At 45.9% G+C, this 10,518-nt stretch overlaps 1 protein-coding gene across 1 annotated transcript; it reads left to right on the top strand.

The window, feature by feature from the left end:
• Positions 1 to 8,057: 8,057 nt before the first annotated feature.
• Positions 8,058 to 9,498, top strand: Defb116 (defensin beta 116). The gene is made up of 2 exons (XM_032902399.1): positions 8,058 to 8,207; positions 9,190 to 9,498. The coding sequence occupies exons 1-2, from the start codon at positions 8,141 to 8,143 to the stop codon at positions 9,357 to 9,359; spliced, it is 237 nt and encodes a 78-aa protein (XP_032758290.1). The 5' UTR covers positions 8,058 to 8,140; the 3' UTR covers positions 9,360 to 9,498.
• Positions 9,499 to 10,518: the final 1,020 nt, after the last annotated feature.

The raw sequence follows: 10,518 nt of genomic DNA, 5'->3' as shown, positions 1-10,518 counted from the left end.
GAGGGAAGAGGATAAGAGATGGTGGAGAGCCCACACACAAATGGGACATGGAGATCGGCATCACCCCTTCCCCAGCCCTGGGAACCCTCAGGAGCCAGGAGAGAGGAGTCAGTTTTCTTTAAGGATGTAGTCACTGGAAGGTTCAACTCCAATGGATGACTCCACACCCAGGAGTATATACACCACATAATTAGACTCGATGGTTTGTTTTTTTTTTAAAGACACAGAGTTGGGGGGCGGTAGGAAGGTGGGGAGAGATCTGAAAGGAGCTGGCAGACATGATCAAAATGCACTGTATGAAATTTTTGACAAATTAATAAAAATGTAAAAAATAACAATAAAAAGTAGGAAACAGGCCATCTCACTTCTGAAACCCTAACTAAAGCTGTGGGTAACCAAACCTCATTAGAGGTTAATACCCCGTGACCAACCAGGACAGCAATGAAATACGTGAGGGTAGTACATGCCAGAAAAATTCAGCCATGCATCGCCACCTTTGTAGACAAAGGGTGACAAACACCCCTCCCCCAGACTGCCTCAGATCATATGGAAAGGAATTCATTTCGAAGCTGATCGTGTTGGAACATTTTAGCTGTTTGAGAAGAGGAACCTGGCAAGCAGGGTAAAGATTAAATGTTAAAGCCATACAGCAAATGGAACCTGGAAGCAAAAGAAGTGGCTGAGAGGGTAAGGGCACTGGCTGCTCTTGCAGAGGACTAGAGTTCGGATTCCAGGCCCACACAGCAGTGCACACCTGGCGTTGCCCGGTTCCAGGGGATCCAACACCCTCCTCTGGCCTCTGCGGGCATTGCATGCATGTGGTGCACAGAGGTACATGCAAGCAAAACTGTCATAGAAAATAATTAAAAATAAATCTTTAAAGTAATTTATTGCTTTCCCTTTAAATCTAAAGAGGCAACTAATACCCCTATCAATATTCTGAGTATTTAACACCACAGTACTAAGTACAGTGTAATATTTAGTTCCACAGTACTAAGTATAGTGTAGTACTTAGCATCACTGTACTAAGTACAGTGTAGTACTTAGCACCACAGTACTAAATACAGTGTGGCCCCCTGCCTCCCTGGAGTTTGACAAGCTCATTCGAGGATTTACAGACATAAATGGGCAGAGAATAGCTAATCTATTTTCAACAGAGCCATAGAACTTAAATTCCTGGCTATTAAGATTCCCAGGAAGCTCTGGTAATGAGGAAGACAATAAAAATCTTTTATTTTGAACACACCGAGAATTTTAAAATCTTTTTTATCTAAAAAATATTTTATTAATTCTTTGAGAATTGCATGCAATGTATTTGATCATATTCACCTCCGTCTTCTCTCCAGCTCCTCTCAGATCCACCTCACCTCCCTGCTGCTTTCAACTTTCAAGTGTCCTCAGTCACAAATACTTCTGTGTCTTGGCCTAAGTGGGACCCGCACAGGTGTGTTCACAGTGGGGATCCCCAGGCTGCACACTTTTGACTGGCTAAAGAAAGGCTTATATAGTTTGATAAGATAGTTGATTTTTAAAAGTTGTTAGCACAAGCACTCTGCCGGCTAGCTGCTTTAATGTTTGATTATTAGGTTTATAAAACAATAATATAACTCAGGTGTATAGAACTTGCCTAGTGTGCATGAGGTCTTGAGTTAATTCACTAATTCTCAGGTATTCATGAGGGGAGAGAGAGAGAAGGGAGGGAGGAAGGGGAGAGGGAGAGGAGAGAGAGAGAGAGAGAGAGAGAGAGGGGAGAGAGGGAGAGAGAGAGAGAGAGAGAGAGAGAGACTGGCCTGGAACTTTCTGTGGAGACCAGGATGGCCCTGTACTCACAGACACCCATCTGCCTTTGCCTCCTGGATACAGAATTGATAATGGGCACCATTACATTCGTTGAAACAAGAGTATTGATTCAAAGAGGGATTTATGAATTGACTTATTTTAAAACCCTTAACATGTTTTAAAATGTGTGTGTATGAGTGCATGCACATTGCAAGTTCCTTGGAGGTCAGAAGAAGTCATTCAAGCCTCTGGAACTGAAGTTTTGGGTTCTGGGGATTGAACTCTGGTCCTCTGGAAAACCAGCAAGCTCTCCTAACCGCTGCACCACCTCTCCAGTATTTGTATAAGGATTTGCAATGATGGCCCTGGTTCTGATTCCTTCCAATACAATATATAATCCTCCCTACCACCCCCTGAAGCCCTGGAGCTAATTGGAGCCTTCTGTAATGATTTCTGCAATAGAAAAGCCCACTGTGTGCAAATAAAACAGACTGACATTAGTACTTATAATAGTAAGAGACTTAGCTCATTTAATTCTCCTAGGAGTCTAAAAACAAATTCCTAGATTTTAAGCAGGGTGTGTGTGTGTGTGTGTATGTGTGTTGTGTGTATGTGTGTTTGTGTATATGTGTGTGTATGTGTTTGTGTATATGTGTGTGTGTATGTGTTTGTGTGTGTCTATGTGTGTTTGTGTATGTGTGTGTGTTTGTGTGTATGTGTGTTATGTGTGTATGTGTGTGTTCGTGTGTATATGTGTGTGAGTGTGTGTATATGTGTATGTGTTTGTGTGTGTATGTTTGTGTGTTTTTGTGTGTGTGTGTGTGTGTGTGTGTTTGGTGTCCTCTGCAATCACTTTTCACCTTAATTTTTGAGGCAGGACAGAACCAGGCATTCACCACTTCAGCTAGACTGGCTGGCCAGCCCGCCCTGGGGGTCCTCCAGACTCTGCCTTCCAGCACAGGGCCTGCAGGCACACCTGGCTTTCATGTGGGCTCTGGGGATTGAACTACCTCGTGCTAGAGCAGCAAGAGCTTCGCTGGCTACGCCATCTCTCCATCCCCAAACCCATTTAAAAATATTATAATACGGTTTGGACTTTTGCAGATACAAGTCTTACTGTCTGGGATTAGGTTGTTTTTTTTTTCTCATCTTTGTGTCTGTGTTTAGTTTTGTTAAACTAAGAGGCCCCGAGCGCTGTGAAAGATTAACAGTTGGAGTCTCACGGAATGTAATTTGAGTATAATCGTGCTCTGTTTGGTTAATAACAATTCCTTCCCGTTGGTACATTTCCAATGCCAGGTGATATCTCACTCATTATTTAATATTCAGGTAATACTTATTTCTGTCTGTGGGAAAGATTCAAAATGTTCTGTTCTCTTTAAATATTAACCACGGACTCAGTGGGGCCTGACATTCCAGACAGGTGCAGAGAGTTTTAGTCAGAACAGGTCGGAAGGATTGAGATAGTTGGCGTCTTATTTTGTTTGTGATTTTTGAGTCTGTGCCTTGCAGTGTAGTCCAGCCTAGCATCAAACTGTCAATCCTCCTGCCTCCTGCTGGAGAAATAGGATGTAAGTGCATCTGTCTTCAAGTCTGTATGTATCCACCAGAGACCTACTCAGGAATCTTATTCCGCCAGGCGGCCACAGGAGGGTGCGATGCGCGCATAGAACAGCAGAGGCGCTCCTGCACCTGGTATCCACAGAGATGCTGTGGTCCCTCACCAGACCAGACATCCAAAGGGAGAAACACCAAGCTTGCCAACGGGGGTCAACCTTAGTCTTTCATAGAATTAGCAATAAGGCTCAGGCTTGATTTAACTTCGCCCAATAGTCCTTTAGGATAAGAGCCGATTTTCATCCTCCTAACTCAAAATGCTGGAGACAGTGAGCAATAGGATGTCAGGGATGAACATGGGGTCTCATAGAACTCTTTGTTTGCTGTAGAAACAGAGTCCTATTTGCGATTCCTGGTGTGTGAGAATCCCAAAGATTGACAGGATGTAATGCTCTAAGGCTGCAGTCACCATTTACCTGAGCGTGTGGCATAAAACGAAGCAAACCTCTGGCATGCAGGTGCCCAGAGTGTTCCTTACTTCCTGATAGTAAGCCTTTAATTGGGGATGGGGGGATGCCCATTTGTCCCAGGTCCCAGGAGGCCTTGCCCCTGGGATTCCTTGATTAACTTAGAGGAATCTCATACTGTGGCTGGTGTCTCACACCGATGTCCCCTTGGCTGCTGGGCCCTTGTGATCTTTGCTGAATGAATTCGGATAAGACAGGTGGAGTGTAGAGTGGAAGGTGGATGCAGTTTATCACAGAATAGCATGAGGTCACTTTGGAGACGTCAGAGAGCAATGGCTAAAGCAGTGACAAGCAGATGGCTTGCACAGGGTGAGAGGTGACAGTGTCCAGAGACACCACTGAGCCAACCTCCATATTTAGGTAGGCTCATACTACTTCTAAACTCCGTAGAGCAAACAGAGTCCTTGAGAGACATTTTCCTGGCCAGGTGATTGACAGGCACACTTGGACTGTCACTCTTGAGAGGGAACAAAGGCACATGAAGCCCGAGGCTAGGTAAAAATGTTATTTTTAGATTCCTGGAACTGGGTAGGTAGTTATCAATTAACAGCCTCCAGCACGTCAAGTCTCTTCCTATGGCTGGAGTAGCTAGAGACTAGCTGCTGCTGTTCTTGGTTTTACAAGTCAATGGTTATGAGGGGGTGTTTGGCCCTAATGGCCTTCAAGCCTGCCAATAATTAGCTTGCTATCTAAAAATAGCACGCGTTTGCATTATGCCCTGAATTATCTGATTCTTGTTGTAGATGTGATGAGATTCCAAGATTTTCACTCTTTTTAAAGCAATGCTGTGGGTTAGACAGCAGGAGGAAACCATCCAGCAGGGCTGGGGAGCTCGTTCAGTGGGTAAAGCACTTGCTACACATGCTTGAGAACCGAGTTCGGATCCCCAGCACCTTTGTAAACACCAGGAGAAGGTGGTAGCTTCCTGCAATGGCAGCTTGAGAGGCGAAGACGGGATAATTGGATCAACCTGACTGGCCAACTTAGTGGGCCGAGTTCAACAGAGAGTGACTGAGAAAGATACCTGACATCAATCGCTTATCTCCACATGTGCACCTACACATACATGCATTCTATACACACACACACACACACACACACACACACACACACACTTGGACTCGTGCTGAAATACATGGATAGTTTTAGTGGATTATCCCTATGATGTGGCCACTTTCTAGTCTGGGGAGAGTTTCACGTTCCTTCCTTTAAAGATTTATTTTTTTTTAATTGTGTGTGTGTGTGTGTGTGTGTGTGTGTGTGTGTGTGTGTATGTGTATTCATGCACATGTGAGTGCAATGCCTTCAGAGGCCAGAAGCAACAGAGCCCCTGAGGCTGGAGTTAAAGGCAGTTGTGAGCCTCCTGACATGGGTGCTGGAACCAAACTCAAGTCCTTTGCAAGTACAATATACTTTCTTAACCACTGAGCCACCCCTCCAGCCCTGAGAGTTTCATATTTCTGAAGCTATGAATCAGAGGCCCTGGGTTGATGTGATGGGTCCTTGTCTCCCTGATCGAACCCTAGCAGTCCTTTGTGTGCCATTCATCTAGATAGTCAAGCTCACTTGGCATTAGTTCTGCCATAGCTGGTAATACACCTGCTGGGGAAATTGGCAATTATGTCAGGAAGCCACCAGTTTGTTTCCCTTGGGTGTTTTGTTTCTCATCGATGTTAGAAAGTCTCTGTTCTTCCAGACTGTAGCAAACTGGTCCCCAAACCCAATAGCCAATCTGAGTGCTCAAAGAACAAGATTGTAGCCTCCTGTTTGTTTTATATCTGTGAAGACAGTAGCTTCTAGAAAGAGTGGTTCTCAAGTTGTGGGTCACAATCCCTTTGGGGGTCAAACAACCCTCTCACAGGATATCAGATATCCTACATATCAGATTAGGGAGAACCTCTTGTGGACTGTATGGAAGCACCACCTGTCAATAAAAAGCTGATAGCCAATTAGCTTAGACAGGAAATAGGAGGTGGGAGTTCTGGCAGAGAGAGAGGAACTCTGGGATAGAGTCAGGCACCCAAGATTCCCCCAACTCTGAGGAAACAGATACATAACACTGAGAAGGTAACCAGCCATGTGGCACTCGTAGGATAGAATAAACAGGTTAATTAAGTTATAAGCTAGTCAGTGAACGAGCCTAAGCTTATAGCCTAGGCATTTATTCATAAATAATAAGTTTCAGAGTCGTTATTTCAGGAACTGGGGTATGGGTGGAAAAGCCCATGATTATGTCAGATATTTACATTATGATTCATAGCAGTAGCAAAGTTATAATCATGAAGTAGCAACAAAATAATCTTATGGGGGGGTTGCCACAATACAAGGAACTGTATTTAAGGGTCACAGCAGTAGGAGAACCACTGGGTGAGAGTCCCACAGGTGCCCATAATTGCAATTTGGGAAGAAGAAGAAAAGATTTTGAATGTTTATACTCTAAAATGTTTAAAGGCAAAACTTGCCCTGATTTGGGCATGATCCCATGTATAGAAATATACTGTGTTGAAAATCAGTAATTCACAAGTGCATACAGCTCTTATGTATTGGTTTGATAAAAAGAGGTGATACGAACTGGCCTATATACTAGACCCAGGACCAATGGCTTCCATCACCGTCCCCGCCTGCTTGGGGGATGGTAACCGCAGCTTGCTTACAAAAGTGCTCTGACCCGTTGGACACTAGCTTCCTATTTCCTGCTTCCTTAGCCTTGGAAACCACAATTCTGATTGCTGTTTCTAGAGGTCTGATGGCTCTGGGTACTTCGTATGACTGGACTCTGCAACCATGACTGGATTCTTTCCCTTGGAAATTTCGTGCAGTGTCTTTGAGGCTCAGCGATGTCAGAGCATGTGTCAGAAGCAGAGTCCCTTCCTTTACAGGCAAATCAATACTCCACACCCGCACCACACTGTGTCGATCCCTCCAGCCAGGACTGAGTGACAGGTCTGACTGTGATGGACGATGTCACTGTGGACATGGGCTTTGAAACCTCTGTTCTTTGGGGAATACACCTGGGAAGGGAACTTGGGGTGTAACTGTTTGAGTAATTGCCACTCTGCGTACTGTCTCTCATAGTCCCGGAAATCGCTTCCTATTGCCACCAGGGATATAAAACGCTGTGACTGTGCTCATCTTTGCAGCATTTGCTAACAGCATTACTCTTGTTTTGGAATAACGTGCATTCTCAGGATGCGATGATGCCTCTCTGGAGTTTGAAATTGAATTTCTCTTACGGTTAGTGATGGTAAGCGCATGCCTGTGTGTGTCTGTGTGTCTCTCTGTGTATGTCTGTGCATCTGTGTGTGCCTGTGTGGGTCTCTGTGTGTCTGTGCATCTCTGTGTGTGTTTCTGTGTGTGTATATGTGCCTGTGTCTCTGTGCGCGTGTGTGTGTGTGTGTGTGCGCGTCTGTGTGTGTGTGCGCGCATCTCTGTGTGTGTGTATCTGAACTCAGGTTCTCTTGTTTCACAGCAAGCACTTTACCCATGGGCTTCCCCAGTCCCAGGAGCATCTTTCTTTGTGCTGCTCATTGGTCACTCTTCACGTCCTTTGTCCTTTTCCCCGCCAAGCTGTTTGTTGCTGTCGTTTGGAATTCTTGCTTGTTTGCTCAAATATTGCTCTGGTATGATTTATTTGGGGTCACAGGGGTGTCCTGCCTGCACTATATCCGTGCACCACTTGTGTACCTGGTGCATGTGGGGCCAGAGGATCCCATGAAGTTGCCAACAGTTGTGAATCCCCATGAGGAGGCCGGGAATTGAACTCTGGTGCCCTGGAAGAGCAGCCAGTGCTCTTAACAGAGGAACCTCCTCCAGTCCCTCTGCCCAGTTTTACTGGGGAAAAATGGACAGTGATTGAACATTTGTGTAAGGAACCTTAAAGCTTCTTGCATTTGCAGGATGCTATTCAGTTCATTTCTTTTAGCAGAGAAATGTCTAGCAAAGACTCACGTCCCAAGATTACTTGTTATAAGTATACAGTTTTTCACGGAGTGAGTGACTCATTCACTCTCATGTCATGCACGAGGTGTTAACTGGCTAAATGTGGGCCTGCTTTGCTGTGAGTGGTGCTGGGGTGTCTCCTGCCCGGGCACAGCACCCCCGGCTGGGACTTCAGAGGCACTGCATCCTTCTCTGCTTGGTTAACCTCAGGTTTTAAAATCCCTTTCAGTTCACGGCCTCTAACCCTGGCCCATTTCCAAATCCGACAGAGGCAGGGCCCTGCTCTGCTGCTGTGATTTCTTTCCAGTCACCTGTGACACAGCCCTCTGCTCTCGGGCATGCCAGTCACAAAGCCATACTTCGTGACTGTGGCCGTCCTGCTGATCCTGGTTGACGAGACCACAGGTAACTCGGGTCTCGTAAGGTTCTGGGGTCTGACATGGACTGCGGGTATCTTGGTGATATGTAGACGAGGCAGATCTCTCCTGTAGGTTGCAGATGACACCGTCTCAGCTATGTCAGGATCCCCCTAAATTCTCTCTCATGGCAAACTTGAGGTTCTTGGCCTGTGTTCCTGGCACAGTGGAGACTCAAACCTGAAGGGCATCAGGAAGTGCTCTCGCTGGGATGGGAGCCTGGTCCATGGTGTAGGTGTGGGATGTTGGGAGGAGGGATGACTAGATGTGGGGTAGTGAGCTGGGGGTTGGGGCATGGATTTTAAGACCAGGAAGAGGATGATTGCAAAGGCGACTATGGTTGAGCAGGAGGCAAGCAGTTCTGCTGCGAACTCAGTCTTGGCTGACGTTCTGACGTCAGGTGGACAGTGAGTGGTCTTTGCTGCTGGATGGAGCTGGGAGGGGTTTAGTGAAACTGGGAATTGGGGTAGAGAAGAGTCTGTAGATGGAGTCCGTTGAATTAATGCTATGAATTGGGGTTGGGTGCTGACTCTGTTGATGTTGTGAATTAGGGTTGGGCGACTTCTATTATGCTTGTTTCTGTTAGGCTTTGTAAGTGCCATGTGATTACTTAAGTAAGCAAATAATTACATTGTTAGTTTATATAATTTAAATAATTATTTAATAAATATCATTTCATTTATTTATTAATTGCTTGATGAGTTTATGGGCATCCCATGGGTAATAATTTTATCATCACAAAACCATTAGGGACTTGGCTGAGTTGTTTTTTGTGAAGATGATGCAGGGCCAGGGCCAGGGGGCTGGAGGAAGAAGCATAGAGCCGGCAAAGGGCAGGATCTCGGTTCAACTCCCGACGTTTTGCCTCTGGGTCCTGTGCTGAAAGAGACATTGTGTTTCATTTCAGTCAGGATGTCTCACCTCCTGCATCTCTGCTACACAGAAACTAAGTGTGGCTGTGTCTTTCCCAGGTGGCCTGTTCGGACTCCGCAGTGGCAAGAGGCAAGAGCCATGGGTTTCGTGTGAGCTTTACCAGGGCAGCTGCAGAAATGCCTGCCAGAAATATGAGATCCAGTACCTGACCTGCCCCAAGAAGAGGAAATGCTGCCTCAAATTTCCTATGAAAATTACTCATGTCTAACTCTGAGAGGGGCCTGGCTTGCCCACCACGAATGTTTCAAGCTACTCTCAGGTTTGAATGTCGCCAGCATCATCCCTTCTTGAAGTAATTTCCCCCACATTCTGGAATGTTCTCCTCATAAAAACGCACTCCTTTCTTGTGTGTGTGTCTCTCTGAGCGGTCATCACTGGCTGGGACAGTTTAGTCTGGGAGCTGGGTGGCCTTGTATGGAAGGCAACAGTGAGAGGGAGGGAGGGAGGAAGAAAACACAAATGAGATACCAGGTACTTTGTGGGGTATAAAGGACGGAGAGAAAGGAGTGGCTTGATTTTTCTGTCCCGTTTTGGCCTCATTCTGAAGGCTGCAGAAGGACTGTAACAATTGGCTAGAATTCAGATAATCCAGTGACATGTGGGAGGACTCATGACAATCCTCCCGGAAATCCCAAAGAGCCAAGCCATAGCAATAAACCTGTCTTGATTTCCGCAGGACCAACACTGCTTAATAATGCACTGTTCTTAAGAGGAACTAGAACTGGATGGGCGGGCAAAAGTAAGGAAAGGAATTTGTTTAAAAAACTTAGCTCTTTCTACCCAGTGGATGCGGCTCATTCCTGGGCAGCCTTCCAGTTTTGAATCTGAGAGTCCGTCTCTGGGTCTAGTGATGAGACAGATGAGCGTGTTTGTGGTTCATAGAATAAGGCCACATTTGTACTCATGTTATAGGAAGGAGTCAGTACATATACATTGTAAACAGCTCAGGACACATGGAATGGTTCATTTGTTCTGGGTTAACCTCTCTCCCGGGTGGCACCTGGGAGGAATGCAAGCCTTGAGGGTGTACAAACCCAGCTACGCTGAGAGTTGATAAGGGAGAAACACAGAAGCATTGATAAAGAGGCATTGAGACTCAGAGACAAGGCTGGCCACCTGACCGTCGGCCAGGCTAAACTTTGGAATACCTGACTGCCTGCTTCCCATCTCCTGTAACGTTCACTAGCTGGAGCTGAGGTGGAGAGCAGACCTCTAGGTTGCTAAGGGACCACCTTCTCAGATGGCTGCCTCTCTGAATGAATCGTACCCTGAAGACTCGAGTTCTGTCTCTGATCCTTGACTTTGCAAGGACCGGCACAGGCAAATGCACTGTCTGGTAACAGAGACAGAGAGGTGGTGGTGAATAT

Source organism: Rattus rattus, chromosome 5, assembly GCF_011064425.1.
Source record: "Rattus rattus isolate New Zealand chromosome 5, Rrattus_CSIRO_v1, whole genome shotgun sequence".
NCBI lineage: Eukaryota > Metazoa > Chordata > Mammalia > Rodentia > Muridae > Rattus > Rattus rattus.
This window is presented reverse-complemented; position numbering and strand designations above follow the sequence as displayed.